Source organism: Mus pahari, chromosome 14 (assembly GCF_900095145.1).
Source record: "Mus pahari chromosome 14, PAHARI_EIJ_v1.1, whole genome shotgun sequence".
Classification (NCBI taxonomy): domain Eukaryota; kingdom Metazoa; phylum Chordata; class Mammalia; order Rodentia; family Muridae; genus Mus; species Mus pahari.
The window spans coordinates 36,551,701-36,571,557 of NC_034603.1; the positions used below are offsets into that span (position 1 = coordinate 36,551,701).

General features: G+C 44.0%; 1 protein-coding gene across 2 annotated transcripts in view; it reads left to right on the top strand.

The window, feature by feature from the left end:
• Positions 1–232: 232 nt before the first annotated feature.
• Positions 233–19,857, top strand: part of Myh10 (myosin heavy chain 10) — a 119,219-nt gene continuing 99,594 nt past the window's right edge. Inside the window, exons 1-2 of one of the 2 annotated variants that reach the window (XM_029546082.1) lie at positions 233–512; positions 7,929–8,304. In XM_029546082.1, coding sequence (XP_029401942.1) covers positions 7,960–8,304 — 345 coding nt within the window. In that variant the 5' untranslated portion in view covers positions 233–512; positions 7,929–7,959. Of the gene's footprint in view, positions 513–584; positions 853–7,928; positions 8,305–19,857 lie in introns of those variants that run through there. The other variant, XM_021211456.1, reaches the window with a different exon arrangement.

Genomic DNA, 19,857 nt, shown 5'->3' on the forward strand with positions numbered 1-19,857 from the left:
GGGGGACCCCAGCGGCCACAGGGCTCCGGGTCACAACGGAGCTCTAGCGCACAGCCCGAGCGGCTCCCCTCCCCCACTGCAGGTGAGCGGCACGGCGTCTCCCACCCCCCCACCCCGCCGAAGCTCCAGGGTGACGTCAGGCCTCAGGACCGCGCTCCGGCCCCGCCCCTGCAGGCAGCTCCGGGGGCCGGCGATTCCTCTGGGAAAGCCGGTCCCGCTGAGGGACCCAGTGGCTGCGGCAAGCCAACGGGCCGCAGAACGCTCGAGTGGGTTGCAGCGGCGGCCCGACGCACTAGAGAGACGTGGCCAGCGGGAGCCGGTGGCTTGTGCTGCGGTACACCTGCCCCGCTGTCCACCCAGCCCGGACTAGCGCACCGCGCACACCCCAACAAGGTCGGCGCCCTCTGCCTCGCGGGATCGCCTGGCTCCTAGTTTCAGCTGTCCATCTCCCTCCAGAGTCAGCCAGTCACCCGCCACTGCCCCGGCCGCACCTCCCGGAGTCTCTGACAGGCGTGAGTGGCAACCTATGAGATTGGGAGTCTGTGGGTCTAGGTCGGGAGCGGGAGCCAATGAGCATCATTCCAGGTGGGTGGGGGGAGCCGGACTTGGGAAGGTAGCTTCGTTCGGGTTGCTAACGTCTTTCCTGGGAGATGGGCGCGCAAACCGACCAGTGGGTCTGGGGGCGGCGGTGATGGGCGTGGAGCTGGCCCAATGAGGGTGGGAGTGGGTGGGGCAGGCGCGAGCAGCAGTGCTAAAGGAGCCCGGCGGAGGCAGCGGTGGGTTTGGAACTGAGACGCTGGATCTGTGGTCGCTGCTGGGGACGTGTGCCGGCGCCACCATCTTCGGCTGAAGGTGAGACGAGCAGTTGTCCGGGTCCGAGTACGGCGTTCCGGGAGTAGGGACGGTTGAGGGAACCGGAGGGGAGGAACCGGGGCTGGGGAACTGGGCGAGCCTGGAGCACAGAGACGGAGCCCAGGCGGGAGCTAGGAAAAGGGAGACTGGGCAGTGGAGAGCGGAGCTTGTGGAGGTGACGGGACCTCAGTGTATGGAGATGAAGAGACCCCTGGAGGGATGGGAAATGGGGTCCTTGAGAATGAGACCCCTCTATGGATCAGGGTCAGGTTATACGTGAGGACGACCCTTGAAACGGATGAGAATGGAGATCTGGGGATGGGGATGTAGGGACCAACTCCTGGTTGCATTGGATCCCTGGAAACGTGGGGTTGGGAGGTGAGTGCCCTAGTAAGAGGCCGGAGGAGCCCGGCGTGTCTATCTCCTCTTAGGAGAGGACTGAGTGATGTGATCTTGGTGCTGGGGGCCCGGGGAGGAAGGAGACCCTGGGTGGGTTGCTCCGTGGGTTAGGTGGAGTTAGATTTCCCCGGGTGCGACTGAAAGGTTCTCCGAAGACTCAGAAGGCGGACCCTGGATCTGTGCGGTTTAGGGACCAGTGGCCTGAAACTGCATGGTCTGGGGAGCATGCGACGGATGAGAGGCTCCAGAGCTGGTCTCGGGAAGGAGAGCTGGAGCTAGACCTCATGCCACGCTCGCTGGGGACCGTGGTGGACCGGGAGGTGGACACCGGGCGAGGCCTGGGCCGTTGGGGAGAACGAGGCGGGAAATGTGGCCCGGGCGCGTTGTAGCGGAGCGGCCGGGGGGGAGGGTCAGCCGTCGCCTCTGGATCGCTTTATTGTGTAAGTGATCTGGTAATGGCTCGCCGCAGAATCTCCCTGGCCTTCTGTAGTTAGGGTGTCATACTCTGATCCTATAAAATTGAAGTGGATTTGGGTCGGAGGGAAGTTGAAGCTGTGGAGTCCTTGGCGTTGGCGGGGCTTTGTGGGCCTTTGGTGGGCGGATGCGGCCCAGGGACCCGAGAGGCCCCCAGTCAGGCCTCTCTGGGAACTGGGGCCTTAGGAGGTGGCCACTCGGTGCGTCTGACCTGAGCTGGTGAGGTTTGGGTAACGGGGTCTCTGCCTACGACCGTTATCTCTTGTTTCTTGGGGCCTCTGCAGCTCTCTTCAAGATCACTGCGGTGGATGGAAGGGGGTGGGGTAGGTTGGGGTGGGGTAAGGGAAAAGCAGGCGGGGTAGATCCAGACTGCGGATGGAACAAAGACTGCTGTTTTTGCTGAATAAAATAATACTAAATATAATACTTTAGCTATGCTAAGATTTTGATTTTGTTTTTTTTTTTTCCAAACATTGAAACTAAGGATGCTTTGGGTGAGGTTTAATTATTCCTGATAGTATCTGACTCTGGAAAACTTTATAATCTATTCATTGTTCCATCTCCTTTAATTAATCTGCCTCAATTAACTATTCTTGTAGCCCCGTGCATTTGATGTTTAAGTATGCCCTGTCTCCGGTTCTGGAAAAGTGGCCATTTTATGTATCTCTTTACTTCTGCATCTTAAATTCCGTTCTTCCCGTCCTTATCGGCAGAAAGCATATGGTGCAATTGTGTGATATACCACAAGCTTTTGCGGCAAAAGGAGGTGACCTGTGAGGCTGGGCTATGTATTTGGGCTCCGTAGGGAAATCATGACAATGAAGAGACTGGATAGAGAGTGAGATGGAGAATTTGAAGGGCGCGTTGTAGGGTGACTCTCTGCTTCAGCGTTTGATGTACATTATTATCACACATGAGATATTAAATCCCTGCTTTGAGATCCAAGTTTTGGAAGTATTTTACTAATTGAGCTAGTGCAGGCTTCATAGCAACCTTGCCTTTTGTATTAGTGATTGTTTGGTTAGGTAGAATTTTGATAAATGGAGAGATGTGTGCAGTCCTGTAATGCCAGTGACCTCGGTGGTAGATAGCAATTTCACAGATTGGGGCAGTTCCCATTTAGTTCAACCGTTTTAGAAGCATCCTCGAGGGCGGATAATTTGCCACTATTTCATTTGCTTTTCTATATTCGTTGATCATAAAATTGAATTGTTTTCCTCTGCCCACACCTACCTTGGGTGTTGGGAGGCAGCTGAGAATTTTGCTAGGGGGCATTTCATTGGAAGTAAAAAATGACCCGGGTGGATGTCCCAGGGGTGGTCGTGTACAGCTTATGTAAGGGATGGGAACTTTAGCTCTATAGGAGGCAAATTCATATAGACACTGATTAATGATTTAATTATAATTAGTTACTTCGGTGGCACCAGCACTTCCAGACCCTCTGCATGCCTATTACAGACATTCCTTACCCCCTCCTTTTTTTTTAAATGTAGGCATTCTCCTTCGAAGTAGAAAGTCTTTGCCAGATTGTACTAATGTGCCCATTGACTAAATCTATAATCTTTAACTCGTTATTGATAGACAGGCTATTTAAATTTGATAACATGGTATGTATACTACCTGTCCTTTGAAATTTCTTCCCCTACCAGTCCACTTTCATCGTTGTAGCTTGGTCTCTGGGCTCAGGAGGACCACCTCTGCTATTTGTGACCTCTGTTGTGTGACCTTGGGCAAGTTACTTGTCTGTTTTCAGAATTCTTTGGATTCTTCATTTGTAAAACGGAGTTATTAATGGAAGCTATCTTGTACCTCTCTCGTGCGGATTAAGACCTTGATATACATACATATATATAGAACAGTGTCTGGATGTAATTAGGGATGTATAACAAGATTATTTGTTTTAAAAAATTGTGGTATTACCCTTTCAGCAAGGCAAAATATTTGCAAGTGGTACATGTTAAATACCATTGTAAAATCAGATCTAATACCAAATGTGCAGCGGAGTGAAAAAATACAATATACTTGGCAAACAAGTGGAGAGCTAAACTAAGGAAAACATCTTTACTGACCTCATGAACTCTATGAATTAAACAGCCCCAGGAGCCCCTCCTACCTGCTAAGTAAGCCCTGTGGTGCCCTGCTAGGTAGGTCGAGGAGACTGCCAGAAGGGCAGCAAGGAGAGTTAGCAGAAGGAAGGATTAAATTGCCAGATTGACCTGAAAAGAAGGTGTGAAAGGGTAGCATTTGGGTCAGGAGGGAAGGCTTTTGGTTGTGGGAAGTTGAAGTGAATTATAAAGATGGGGACCATTTATATAAGGTAGGTCTGGATTCTCTGCCCTGTACCAGGGACCAGGCTAACTGACCATCACCACACAGCAAGGAACAGGTAACTGTCCCCATAGGGTTTAGTGCAAAAATGTGGATGTGTTAAAAATACAAATAAATTGTAATCTACTACTCAACTTTTAGACCCAAAGAATTGACTCCATTTAAAAACAGATGAAGTCTGGCATGGGGGCACACAGCTGCCATCTTAGAATTTGGGAGGTGGAAGTAGAAACTTTAGGAGTTCAAAACCAGCTTCACCTACACACTGACTTCTAAGGCAGCTGCCTGGGACTCAAAAACCAAAAAGGTGTGTGTACATTGTCTTTCTCCCACAAAACTAGGAGCACGTGGTAATTATGAAATTTTATAATTGATGAGTTTTTCACATTAATTAGCATTTCAGCATAGTAAACATGTACCAATAAATTTTAAATGCCCCCATTTGATAAAATACCCTTCCCTCCAAAACACCATAATGTACTTTACCTACTTGCTAAATCACTCTAGTTTATAGCTGCCTACCAAATTTAAGCATGTTTCCACATCCAAGGTAAATTAATGTGTGCAAACCTACAGATGCAAGGATACTTTCCAAAGTGCCATATGTTCATTTTAACCAAATAAAAAAAGATAAACTCATTTTGTTATAATTGTGGGTTTTTTACACTTTTAATAGATTCTGTACTTCCCAAAGGTGAAGTGTCTAGACCTATTATTTGCCTTCAAATTCGCCTGAGTTGATCCCCATGCTTCTTACCACTGTGCAGTTTAAATGGGAAAGACTTGTTAATACTCAGTAACATACTTCTGGTTGTACATGTGACCACAAATATTTTCTATATTGCCCACTCTCTTTTATTTGCCTAGGAAGCAAATGTAGGTTTGAGATGTATAACACACACACACACACACACACACACACACACACATACAAACACACACACAAACACACACAGAGAAAGATAAAAACCACACAAGCACTCTATTTGAAGGTGTATTAATAACAAGAATCACTTTTTAGGGGGAGGGGAGGTCATTTTATCTTTTTTTTTTAAATCCAAGTCTATATTCTTTTAAACATCAGCACATTCTTTATATCAACTATAAATGAGTTTTGGATGTTGGCTTTCAATTTCCTTTCTTTTGTAATGTGCCTGCTGGTAACATTGGTAGACAGAGAGAACTGTGGAGTAGTGGTTGTAAAAAGTGGTCTAGGACCAGTAGCATTAGCATCAGCTGAGAATCTGATAGCCCAAATGCAGTCTTGGGCTGGGCTTACAGAGATGGTTTAGCAGTTAAGAGAACTTGTTCTTGTAGAGGACCTGGGTTCAATTTCCAGCCCCTATGTGGCTCACAATGACTACAGTTCCGTGGGGTCTAACACCCTCTTTTGGCCTCCATGGGCACCAAGCTTGTATGTGGTACACATACATACATGCAGGCAAAATACTCATACACATAAACTAAAATAATTTTTATTTATTTATTTCAAAAGAGAGAGGAGGAAAAAAGAAATAGAGACTTACTGAATGAGAAGCTCTGGGGGTGTGGTCCAGTAATCTGAGTGTCAGTAAACCTTCCCTGTGCTGCTAATGGCTGCTACAGTTAGAGACCTACTGCTGTAGAACATGGGGGATTATAACTCATTAACATGTAACAAGTAATTTCTGAAGTATCATAGCTATTTGATTGAAATAAACTCTTATGAGGGGTGAAAGAGCTAGCGTCCATACCCACTGTTAGCAGCTAATCCTTCAGAGTATAGATAGCCCTTTGAGAATCTGAAGGAAGCTATGGATTGACTCCTTAGACTAGTGTACAAATGCACACACACGCTGAAAGTACTTCATGGTTTATACCATTTTAGAAGGTTCTTGGACCTTGAGGTTTATTTATAGACTCAAGGTAAATGACCTATTTACAACTTTGGATGACTGTGATTTCTCTATTCAACCTACAAAGGATGCCTTATATTGGTCCTTTCGCTTACAAACAGTTCCCAATATTTCTGGCAAATGGGGGAAAGGGGAGAAGTAGATTTGATAGAATAAAAGTAGGTACTTGGTTTCTTGGGTTGATTTGGATGAAGTCTTAGAAACGTCTATAAAATTTGGAATAATTCAAACTTTGGGGTAATAGCAAGAAACATTTGCTATGATGTGAGAGTCAAGAAAGATGCTGTCAGGAAAGAATGACAAGTCACATTAGGAAGGTGCATGATGTCCTTTGATCTGAAAGGTTAATTGCCCAAGTATAGAAGTATTTAACCATGACGTGCACGGAGATTTTGCTTCTCTCCTTATGTACCAGTAGTCAGTGAGCACTAAATAAGCCAATTATATCTTGAGCTCTGTGTGTTGTAAAAGTGACGGAACACACCTTTCCTCGGTATGGCAATTTTCTACTGATTTTTTTTTTTTTTTCTTTTTTTCTGTACCAGTTAGACCATTTCTGGAATTTTTGCTTTGGGGCCATACACGGTTAATGGAAGACATGGTGTTACAAAACTTTTCCTCAGGAGATATAACACACATCTACTCACCCCAGACAGGGAGCCCACAACAGATCAAAGTGTGGATACCACCAAATTTCAACATGGTGAACCAATGAGTTTTATTGGGGTTCTTTTCAGGAACATGGGTAAGGGGTTGCAGGAGCAGAAATGACTCAAAGACAGCTGTATCACCAAGGCCATTCCGCATGAGTTGACAGCTCAGAAAGGTGAGGACCTGGAACATATTGCTCAGCCTGCAGGCAGCTCCATAGGTTGGAGAGTGTCATTTCCAGGTACTTCAGTTGGTCTAAACCTCTTCCAGGCAGTTCAGCTGGTTTCTAGTTCTAAGCAGCTGGTCTTGTCTCAAGAGTCTTCTTTACCTCTCCGTTTGCGTGAGGGTCTTTTTTACATCTTGGTTCTGCTGCATCAGAGAGGCTCTCTTTAGGGGCTTTTATTGCTTACTCTGGCAAGGAGGGGCCTAGTGAATGTGCTTAATTTCAGGGACTTCCTGAATGTATCATGAGTTGTTTACCTTCCTGATTAAGGAGTCATTTTAATCTGGAAACTTACACTACACATGGACACTTTGGTGAGAGGTGAAGGTGGAGATGCAGGAGTGGGAGCAGTTGTGGGATACAGATGAAGTCCTGAGGAGTTGTCATGACATGCCTGAAAGGCTTGGTTAGAGGAAAGTTGTACATGTCTTCTGTGGCCTCCATGTTACAGATTAAAGGGCCATAGTGAACGTCTAGAGGAATTGACTAGAGTCTTATTTGAAGATGAATTAGAACATATAATTTAGTTCTAACTCATTCATATATTCTCACTCTGTGTGTGTGTGTGTGTGTGTGTGTGTGTGTGTGTGTTTCTCTCTTCCCTGCTTTTGTACTGAGGGTGGAACTGAGCTACACCCTGGACCTGGTTCTTTACCCTCTGGCAATCATCTTTAGTTTTTGTAGTTATGGCCTGTAGCCACACTAATTGTAGTACCACTCCATGAACCTTTTATTATATATCTTTGGTTTTTTGTTTTTGTTTTTTTGTTTGTTTTTCTTCTGCCTTTCCCTTCCTAACTCCTTGCTTAATTTGTGGTGAGGGAGAAAGAAGACAGAGAAAAGGTCATCCAGAAACTTTGTTGCTTGTCTCTGCATTTGGTAACTGAGGGCAGATCTTGTATGGTCACCAGACAACCAGAGTCATGATTAGTGGTTACCCCTGAAGTTTACCTTGGAGAATGGGGGGTACTGTGGCTGTGGGGAGGGATACTGGGATCTGTAAAACTGTTTTATGCTTACTGAAGGTTTTACTTAGTTTCTTCGAAAGTCAAACTTGTAAATTGTTTTATATGCTCCAAGCTTCTAATTCTGTCCTTCTCTTCCAGAGGCAATCACTTTTGGGTCCTTCTGTTTACAATGGCCCAGAGAACTGGACTGGAGGATCCCGAGAGGTATCTCTTTGTGGACAGGGCTGTCATCTACAACCCTGCCACTCAAGCTGACTGGACAGCTAAAAAGCTGGTGTGGATTCCATCGGAACGCCATGGTTTTGAGGCAGCTAGTATTAAAGAAGAGCGGGGCGATGAAGTTATGGTGGAGCTGGCAGAGAACGGAAAGAAAGCAATGGTCAACAAAGACGACATTCAGAAGATGAACCCGCCTAAGTTCTCCAAGGTGGAGGACATGGCAGAGCTGACATGCTTGAACGAAGCCTCTGTCTTACATAATCTGAAGGACCGCTACTATTCGGGACTTATCTACGTGAGTATTTCTTCTCAGTACCTGAGAATAGTATAATGTACATTATGCATGATGCTTAACCACTTGAGAGCAGAGGTTCCCAACATCCTGTTTGACATTATATTTCTGATAAAAAAAATAGGAAGGTATTTGCTTAATCGGTTTCTGCTTTCTTTCCCATCGTTTCTCTGCATAACAAGTCCTGGCTGTCCTGGACTCCCTTTGTAGACCAGGCTGGCCTTGAATGCACAGAGATCCACTGCCTCTGCCTGGGTTAAAGGCATACACCACTGTGTCTGGCTTCTTCCACATATTAACAATTCAAAGTTTAAATGACTAGATGCACTGAATAATGTTTGAAGACTGCTAAAGAGGGGCTCTGGAAGGGAGCATGCTGCAAAAAGGCTAGAGAATTTAATAACTGAGCGTTCATTTACAGGAGGAGCCAGGCAAGGAAGAGTAGAAGAGCAAGGGGCCCCAGGCTCTGCAGTTTCCATGCAGAGCAGGAGCAGCTTCCTTGGGGTGACAGGAAGGCAGAGGATGGATGTTGAGGGAACAGTTGGGGGTGAGAGTGAGGCTAAGGCTGTCCTGGGGCTGGCATTTATGCTGCAGATGCCGATCCTGTCTGTGCACTGAAGTTACTGAAAACAACTTAGGGTAGAGCAGGGGAAGAATGCCAATACTACAAAGTGTCTAGAATGGGCTAGATGTCATGGTTCATGGCTGTGATCCTAGCGATTGGGAGGAGGGGTGTAGGCAGGAGGATTTCCATAAGTTAGAGGCCAGCCTTGGCTAAAGAGTATAAAACCCTGTTTCAGAAAGTTACAAGGGCTGGAGAGATGGCCCAGGAGTGAAGAGCACTGGCTGCTCTTCTAGAGGAACCATGTTTGATTCCCAGCATCCATATGGTGGCTCACAACCATCTGTAACTCCAGTTCCAAGGGTTCCGATGCCCTCTTCTGGCTTCCATGGGCACCAGACATACTAGAGATGGACAGTCATATGTGCAGGCAAACACCGTGCACATAGACAATAACAACAAAATACCCCTAGAATGACAAATTAGACTTGAGGAAGTGGTGGACAGGGACCAGCACTGAGGAAGGTGGTGTAGATGAAACTAGGACAGATTTAAAAGGAATAGACATAGAAACACTGGCAGTAATGGCATTGAAATTGGGAATGTGTGGTTGAATTTTGTGCAAAGAATATGCTACTTGAACCCCCAAGTAATTCAGAGCTCAGTCAGCCGGAACCAGTGTTCCTGAGGAACTAGTGCATTTAAGTAATATTACCGAGCAGTCACTGTCTTCAGTGCCCTGCATTTGTGAGATGTCCTCTAAGGGAATGAAACAAGGTTACAAACTAGGCTGTAGGGCAGAATGGCTGCCCCAGCGGGTGGGTGAAGGCCTCTTTGACAAGGTAATATTTGGACTGGAGTCTGGCTGGTAAAGGAACCAGCAAAAGAAAAGCTGAGAGCTGAGTGGGTTTTGAGCCCCTCCACCTCCTCTTCCTTTCTTCTGTGAGGTAAGGTACAGAAAAAGAGAGGAAGAGGCAGCCTGCAGTGCTGGGAAAGCAGGCTACGAGAGCAGACAGACCTGGAAAAGAGGAAGAGCCAAGGAAAAGAGATCAGCAGAGGAGCAGTGGTGGGAATCCAGCGGAAATGCAGCAACACTGTCCTTTTCCTGCCTGTGATTCAGCTTCAGGCCTATGGGGCCAGCAACTGGTATCTGTATTACCAGCACAGTAGAGTACAGCTTAGTGATCATCTTCAGAGTCGGGCTGAGGAGGCATGAAGGTCTAGGCAGGAGGGCTCTGTGACTGTTAATTACTGTTCTATTACTATGAGGAGATGCTATGACCAAAGCAACTCTTATGAAAGAAAGCAGTTAATTGAGACCTTGCTTGCAGTTTTAGAGAGTCCATGATCATGGAGGGACTCAGACGGGCATGGTGCTGGAGCAATAGCTCAGAGTTTTACATTCTAATCCACAGGCAGCAGTCAGAAAGCCTGGGACTGGCTTTTGAAACCTCCAACAAGGCCACACCTCCTAATCCTTCCCAAATTGTTCCACCTTTGGTGACTAAGCATTCAAATAAATGAACATATGGGGTTATTATCATTCATCCCACAATGATCAAGGGTGGAGAACTTAATATCATTGAAGGACAGAGTCGATGAGATTGAGGGAGTTGTAGGATGTTGCAGTCAGATGGGAATGTGGACTTTGGAGATTTGAGAGCACCTGAGTTTTGGACGGAAGCCTGCTGCAGTGACCTATGCAGGCCCGGGGAGGTGAAAGCACAACCAAGAGGCACTGGAAGGACTGAGAAGAAGACAGCTGCTTCTCACAGGCCGTTCATGCGCTGCTCACACGAGCATGAGGGCCAAGTCAGATTCCAGAGCCCACAGAAGCTCAGGAAAGCATAAGCTTATAACCCCAGTGCTGGGGAGGTGGAGATGAAGAGTCTAGAGGGCTTTCTGGCCGTCCTTCCAAGTCTAATTGGTGAGCCCTAAGTCGTCCCACAGAGAGAGAGCCTGTCTCAAAAAATAAGTACTACTGTCCTGAGGAACAACACCTGAGGCTGACCCATCTCTCTCTCTCTCTCTCTCTCTCTCTCTCTCTCTCTCTCTCTCTCTCTCTCTCTCNCACACACACACACACACACACACACACACACTAAAGGATATTGTGTGGTCAGGGGCCAGACTGTTTTTACAGGCTTTCCCTTGATCCCATTGGTGGACACCATAGATGTCAAGGAGCAGAGAGAAGGGAGGAGGGAGGAGGGAGGAGGGAGGGAGAAACACTGCCCTGGTACAAGGGGCACAGCGAAGGGAGAAGCCATTGAGGATACAGTGCTTGGCATGTCCTCATCACTCACCTGAAAAGCTGCAGGTGGTAGGCCGTGCCCATCAGCGCAGCATTCCAAGGCAGAGCCAGAGGAGGGGAGGAGAGGATGGAGGTAACTGGTTGGCCAGCCAGTCTAGCCAATCAGTGAGCTCCAGGTTCTGTGAGAGACCCTGCTTTAAAAAATAAAAGCGAGCATGTTGTGTTGCACATACGCACATGTAGGCAAATCATTGATACATATAAATAAAGTAGATAAGTCCAAAACACAAAGTTGATAATGATAGAGGAAGATACTTGATGTTGACTTCCAGCCTCCATACATGTGCACTGGTGGTGTATATACTCATGCATTGCACACTGGTGCACATATATATGCACGCATCACACACACAGTGAGGATTTGTAAACAGTCCTCATGGTATTTCAAAGTCTATGCAACTGTTTTATGTCTATACATTTTTTCCAATCTTAGTGACAACTGAGTGAGTTTTTGAGCTTCTTTTCAAAAGTATGATTTCTAGTTCTGTACAGAAGAACAATTTGTTTTTCCTCGAAGTATTAAGTTCACAGAAGGGGCTAGGGAGGATGGAGAAAGGTTCCCATCCCAAATTCTGGCTGGAGCGGTTGACATTGGGGCTGGGGAGAGCTGCCCTTGCTATACTTGTTTGGAATTAACTGAGTAGTTGAAATTGTCAGTTGAGGTGCCATGGTAGCGACAGATAGCCTGTGCTTTGGCCATAGCATGTGTGAAAGATAAAACAGCTTCCTTCAGACAGACTTGGCTGCCAGCAGGCTTAGTGTGTTCTTTCCACCTCCTCTCCCTAACTGCCAGATTCTCAGATCACTAATTTTTATCTTCCCTCCTACAAAACCCACTTAGAGCTGTAATGCTCTTTCCAACACACACACTCACAGATGTGATATGTAGCTTTTTGTTACTCAGTTTTAAGTACTTTCTGATTTCTGTGGCTTCCTTAGCCTCTGGATCATTAAAGGTGTATTTTTAACATTTCCAAAGGTGATGGTCTTCTTGTTTCCCTTTTGTTTTGATTGCTTTGCTGTGTTTAAGCAGGGTCTTAGGTGCACATGTTCATATGTGTGCATGTGTGCAAGTATGTGTCTAAGTACTGGTGACGGCTGGAAGTCAGCATGACTTATCTTTCTCAATTACCTCTTACCTTTTTTTTTTTTTTTAAAGATTTCTTTATTTTTATTTTATATGTATGAGAGTTTTGCTTGTATGTATGTATGTGTGCTGTGTGCATGCCTGCCTACCTGTCTGTGGAGGCCAGAAGAGAGTTGAAGTTACAGGCAGTTGTAAGCAGCCATATATGGGTGCTGGGAACTGAACCTGGATCCTCTGCAAGGGCAGTAAGTGCTCTTAGCCGCTGAGCCGTCTCTCTAGCCCCCACTTTCCTTATTTTTTGGCGCAGAGTCTCTCACTGAACCTTGAGCTCATCAATTTGGCCAGACTGGCTATGCAGTGAACTCCAGAAATCTTATCTACCTGTCTCCAGTGTTGGGATTGGAGCTACATCCTACCATGCCTACCTTTCTTTATGAGTATGTTAGGGTCCAAACTCATGCACACACTTTATTGCCTGAGCTGTCCCCTCAGACCCTGCTTTTTGGTTTTTGAAGGCAGGTTTTTTTATTTTTTATTTTATTTTATTATTTTTGTTTTGTTTTGTTTTGGGTTTTTTGTTTTTTGGGTGTTTTTGCCAGGTTAGCTTCAAGCTCAATGTGTAACAAAAGCTAGTCTTGAACTCCTGATCCTCCTGCTCCACCTCCCACATTTTGGGATTGCAGTCATGTCACCATGCTCAGTTCCAAGTGTTATAGTCTTAGGTATCCTTTTACTATTGATTTTTTTTTTTTTTTTTTTTTTTTTTCTTTTTTTTGAGACAATGTTTCTCTTTAAGTACACTAGAGCTATTTTCAAACATTCCAGAAGAGGGCGTCAGATCTCGCTAGGGATGGTTGTAAGCCACCATGTGGTTGCTGGGATTTGAANTGTCACCATGCTCAGTTCCAAGTGTTATAGTCTTTGGTTTCCTATTAGTATTGATTTTTTTTTTTTTTTTTTTTTTTTTTTTTTTTTAAGATTTAATTATTATATGTAAGTACACTAGAGCTATTTTCAAACATTCCAGAAGAGGGCGTCAGATCTCGCTAGGGATGGTTGTAAGCCACCATGTGGTTGCTGGGATTTGAACTCAGGACCTTCAGAAGAGCAGTCAGTGTTCTTAACTGCTGAGCCATCTCTCCAACCCTTACTATTGATTTTTAAAAAAAGTAATCACAAAGATAATGTTCATATAATATCAACCTTTATTTATTTTGTTTGTTTGTTTGTTTTTGAGGCAGGGTTTCACCATGTAGCTCTGGCCAACCTAGAACTCACTATGTAGCTGGCTTCCAGCTCACAAAGATCTGCCTGCCTCTGCCTCTGGAGTGTTGAAGTTAAAGGCGTGCACTGCCATGCTTGCCCTACTATGTGGCTGGGCTTTCGCTACTCGGTGGGTTCTTTTTTTTTCTTCCAAACTTCTCCACCTTTTCCCCCACCCTTTCAACCCTCTAACACTAGAGAGGAGAAAAAAAAAAAAAAAAAAAAAAAAAGGATAGGAAGGAAAGGGGTTGGTGTTATTGATTGACTAATTCCTGCTGATTAGGGTCATGGAGTTTCCTGGGGGCAAGTTTGATCTTTACTGGCAGGATATCTAATTTCTTCTTTACGCACAACTACTCGGCAAACCATGACCAACAGCAACCAACCACCAACAACAACTCCCCCACCCTCACCCTCACCTCCACCCCAACACCTCTTAGAGCCATAGCATTTGTATACCCTCTGAAAAGCCCTCGGAATTCCCAACATTACACAATCACAGAAACCATCTGCAGCTGGCAAAATCACACCACTGCTAGAGCACCAGACAAATCATAGTCAGCTGCTGCAGTATGGATGATCTAAAGCAGCCCCATATCCCATACCTGGGATTAACTACAATGAAACCACATTCTTATTTCTGTGTTTTTAAAGAGATCAAAATTCTTACTACATGGCTAGGTCTTTATTTTTATTGATTTTTTTTTTTTTTGTAAATGTACTCTCAGCTTGAGGAGTGTTATGTATGTTTGTAAAGATTGTATATTCTGTTATTGTTGGATGTACATACAGTTCCATGTATGGCCACTAGATGAAGAGTTTAACTGCACTAGTTAATCTTCAGTCTGAAGCTAAGAAACAGCTCAGTTAGTAGCATGCTTGCCACACAAGTCTGAAGACCTGAGTTCAGCTCCCAGAACTCACATGGACAAGCCAGGCACACACAGATCCTGGAGTTAACCTGGAACTCACTATGACCACCAGCCTAGCCTACTTCCTGGGCTCCAGGCCAGTCAAAAACCCCATGTAGATAGCGGCTGAGGAGCAGCACTGGGGCTTGTCCTCTGACTCTGTCGGTATGCACCGTAGGTATGCACCTGCACACACAAAACTTCTTAAGTCTGATGTTCTTCTGTTTGTCAGTTACAAGAAGGATGGATTGAAATCTCCCATTATATTAACTTATAATGTGCACCTAGAGTTTAATTTTGCCTGGTTTTGTTTTCATGCAGCGTCTGGGGGTTTTGTTTTGCTTGGTATTGCATTTTAAAGATGCTCTTGTGTCGATGGAGTTCAGTAGTCTTCAGAGTGTGGCCAGTGAGGTTTCCTTAAATCCTCTTCAGGGAAACTGAGAGGTCAGGACTTTTTATAGCCATTATGTCATTTGCCATTTCACCATTGACATTTGTACCGCTGGTCCAAAGGCAGCGATGACTAAAGCCCACGGTGCCTTCTCATGGATGAAGGTAATGACTGCAGGCTGTGTTCTCAATGCTTTGTCTTCACTGAGCTTTGTGGGTAGTTTAAAACAAATCCAGTTTTACTTGAGAATGTCCTCGATAAAGCAAGGGAAAATTTTGATTTTATTAAATCTGAGCCCTTGAGAGTACATCTTTTTAATGTCCTGTGTGAGGAGCTGAGTATACATTAGCGCCTCTGCTGTGTAGGTTGTGTGGTGGCCGCCTGATGAACAGCGGGTGTGAGCATATCTCAGAAGCTAAACTCTCTTCTGTTTTCATAGGCTGCATGCTTATGTGCTAGGATTGAGAGATAGATTTGGGGTTGCGTCTGCAAGGATGTTGGCAGATATTTCCTTGAAAACAAAGTGAGACTGTTACTTGAAAGAAAAGAAACTGGCGTTATTTGGTTGTCAGGAATGTAACTTGAGGGTTTTGTAATTGTTCTTGTTTTGTTGAGAGAGTTTCCTCTTTCCCAACTCTCTCTGTGTGTGATTTCCTTCATGTGCTCAAGCAACACAATACAATCAATCACAGTAGATTAAATACAGAAACAGATCTATAGCCTAGACTTGTCTGGGGTCGTGATCCTCCTGCCTCAACCCCCCTGAGCACTGGGATTACTGGTATGTGCCCATCACATCTGTTGAATATCTTTGTGATAGTCGGCCTGATTCCCGCCACACCCAGCAGTCTCTTCATTTTTGTTTGTAGCAGTTGCCCCTGGTTGTTTATGGCTTATGCTTGGTAAGTTCTTCATGTTTCAATATAATTTTAGTATCACTTGCCATTTGTTACAAACAAGCTGCATAAAATCCTGTTGATTTTGTTGTTGTTGTTTTGGTTTTTTTGAGATTTTTTTTTTCTCTGTAGCCCTGGCAGTCCTAGAACTTGCTCTGTAGACCAAGTTATCCTCAAGTTCACGGAGACCCACCTGCCTTTACCTGCTAGGATTAAAGGCATGTACCAACACTGCCCAGCCCCTAGTAAAATCTTTATTGGAGCTTTTACAAACCAGCATGGGGAAGAAATTAGATGTTTACAAAGCTAAACCTTAATTCCTGATAAACTCATATATCTAATTGTTTATTTTTTCTATTTATAACCTTCTTTACAAAAGCTATGTCCATATTTGTAAAAAGCATCTTTTATTATTTTTTTAATTTTATGTCTATCTGTGCCCAGTGTGCTTGCCTGCTGCCCGGAGAGGCCAGAGGAGGGCATCAGAAGCCCTGTAACTGGAGTTACAGATGGTCGTGAACACTGGGCTTGGCCCAGGTGCTCTGGAAGAGCAGCCAGTGCTGCTAACTGCTGAGCAGCTCTCCAGCCCGTGTCTAGATCTTGTTAACATTACCTTTTGAGTATTTAATTTTTTTTCTAGCCACTATTTAAATAGTTTGGTTTTCTGTTGCGATCAAATAAACACCATGACCAAAGCAGTTTTGGGAGGGAAGGGTTTATTTGACTCAAAGGCAGGAGCTGATGCAGACGCCATGGAGGGGTGCTGCTTACTGGCTTGCTCCTCCCAGCTTGGTTTTCCTACCCAACCCTGAACCACTGCACAGGGGTGTGGCACCACACCCAGTGGGCTGAGACCTCCCACATCAATCCTTAAGAAAATGGCCTAGGGACTTGCCCACAGGCAGTCTAGTCTGATGGAAATTTCTCAATTGAGGTTCTTGCCTATAACTCTAGCTTGTGTCAAGTTGACAAAAACCCAAGGCAAGTCATGTTTAAAATCTTACCATTTTGGTACATACAATGAGAACATATTATAATATATTCATAATTAGTACCATTATGTAGAAATGCTCTGTTCTACAACAATTTTTATGTACTGACTTTGTATTCAGGGGCCTTGCTGAGTTTATTCATTACTTATAATAGTTCCCTGAAGATTCTTGTGGAATGCCTTCACTATCTGCAAATGATGATTTTGCTTTTCTTTCCAATTCTTACACATTTCTGCTTGTTTTATTATATACTATTAGGACCCCCAGTGTAATATTTTTAAATAAAAGTATTAGGAGACACATTCTTGTATCATTTCAAATCTCAGGAGTAATTTTTCAATATTTCAAAACTAAGAATGGCATTTGCAGCTGGGTATGGTAGGCACACTTTTAATCCCAGCACTCAGAGGCAGACGATCTGAGTTTTAGGTCAACCAGGTACACAGTGAGACCCTATCTCAAAACAAAAACACTCTTACGCTGTGCAGAGGTGGCTTTAATCCGAGTACTCAGGAGGCAGACGCAGGCAGAACTCTTGAGTTTGAGGCCAGCCTGCTCTGCACAGTTCGTTCCAAGACAGCCAGGACTACATAGAGAAACTGTGTCTTAAAAAATATTAAAAGCAAATTAACAACAACTAAACAAATATTCTTGTCAACTTAAGGGAAATTTCCTTATATTCTTAGTTTTTATCCTGAATAGATGATTTTTAAAAACCTTGTTTGAGCTTTAACCTGCCAATTTTTTCATTATCAGTGAGATAATAGTATGAATTTTTTATGTTATTTGTTATATATTCCAGAATGCTGAATAACTTTACTAGGAACAAGTGTTCTTACATCCTTCCTCAGCTCTTCCCTCTCCTGGTCCGGCTAATATTTAGGCTGTGTGTATACCTTGAATGAGAACAGCTGTCTTCCTTTTCTGTTATATTCTTGCCGTATTTATGAGATGAACTAGGGCTGTTCGACCTCTGTTCTCTATAAGAGTTTGACTACAACTCATGTTCATTTAAAAACGATGATTGAGTTTTCCTTGGGGAAAGTTTTTCTTTGATAGATCTGGAGCCCTTCAGACTTTTTAATTTGTTTCAGTTGATAATTATGTTTCTCTAGAAGTCCATCTACTTCATAAACACTTTCAAATTTATTGGTGTAAATGCTTGACAATACTCTCTTGTGGAGAAATCTAGTGATTTCTCTTTCTTCTTCCCCTTCTCGTTGTGTTTCCCTTCAATACTGAGGATAAACCAAGGAGCAGGGTCCTCAGTCACCCTGTGCAAGCATTCCTGGCCCTTAGCTTGATATTAATAGGTTTTTTCTATTTTTTTAAAATGACTCACCCAAGGTTCAAATCTCGGTTTTTGGTTTCTTCTGGTCCTTTCTATTTATTCTTCCTATCAGTGCCTACCTCCTTATCTACTTTTCACTTGTTTTTACTTTCTGTGGAATAAGTTGTTCATTCTGTAGAGTCTAATATAAATACCTTATTGATTTTTTTTTTTAAGTAGTCATTTTCTAATAATTGCTTTTAAAGCTATAAATTTTTATTGCTTTGGCAGTATTCTGTAAATTTTATTATGTTGACTTATCAGTCAATTAAAAGTAACCAGAATGTTTTTCTTTGATCCTATAGACTATTTAGGAGTGAATTGCTTCATTTCCAAACATAGAGGATTTGCAGGCTTGCTTTGTTATTTAACATAAACCCCCATGGTCAGACAGTATGTCCTAAATGAACTCAGTCCTTTGATGCTTCTGAGCTTGCTTTGCAATCTGTTTTATGATCATGTGGGTGGGAAAGAATGAGCTTGAAAATCATGTGTCCTCTGAAGTTTTTGGACCTAGTACCATAAGTATGCAGAGATTTTTGGTCTTATGTTATAGGTCCTACGATTTTCTCTTTTTTAAATCCGCTTTTCTGTCAGTTACTATGAGGAATTTTTTCTCTTTTTAGTCCTGTCAATAATTGCTTACACTCACACTGGTATCATGTGTATAGAAATGTGAATGATCGTGAAGTGGTCTATTTTTAGTGACCTTTGCTAATTTGATTTCAACATTAGTATTCTGTATGTGTGTTTGTGTGCGCGCGCGCAGGGATGCTCGAGACGGCCAGAGGAAGGTACAGGTGCCTGCTCTCACTCTCTCTCCATCTGGTTCCCTCCACATGCGGTGTCTTACAGGGCCTGGAGCTGGGCTGACAGTGAGCATGCGTGTGGGTGTGCTTGTGGCGGCTGGACCAGTGGTCTCCGCACACCAGAGCAGTACTGGGTTATGGTACAGCCGGCACACACACCTCTTTACTTGAGTTTCTGGGATTTCAGGTCCTTGCGCTGGAGCTGGAAGTGCTCTCACTTGCTGAGCCACCTCCCCAGCCCTGTATTTGCATGATTCATTCTTTTACAGTCTCTCAGCATCTACTTGTCTTTACACTGAAGATGTCACCTATTGTGGTTTTTGGTTTTGTTTTGTTTTGTTTTGTTTTTTCCAAAACAGGGTTTCTCTCCATAGTCCTGGCTGTCCTGGAACTCACTCTGTAGACCAGGCTGACCTAGAACTCAGAGATCCGCCTGCTTCTACCTCCCAAGTGCTGAGATAAAGAAATGTGCCACTATTGCTTGACTATGTAGTTGTAAATATTGTCCCAAATCTGACAATATTCTATCTTGTTCTTTTGAAACAAGGTCTTACTATGTAGCCCAGGGCAATATTGAATTCCTCCTGCCTCTGTGTCTCAAGGGAATGACAGTTTTCCTGAGTCTGAGCATATCTATCTATCTATCTATCTATCTATCTATCTATCTATCTATCTATCTATCTATCTATCTGTTTTAGGGTGGGAGTTTATAATTTATTCAGTAATTAATTAGGAATTGATCAACAGGTTTTAACAAGGAGAATGAGAAATCAGAGGAACCAGTGCAGGCTACAGTAGACTGCTTGTCAATAGTCTGACAGCTTTAAAAGTAGAATATGTACATGCAATATAGTAGTGACTAATATATATTGTTGTTTTTTCTTTCTTTCTTTCTTTCTTTCTTTCTTTCTTTCTTTCTTTCTTTCTTTCTTTCTTTCTTTCTTTCTTTTCCTTTCTCTCTCTCTCTTGCTTAGCCCTGGCTGTCCTGGAACTCATTCTGT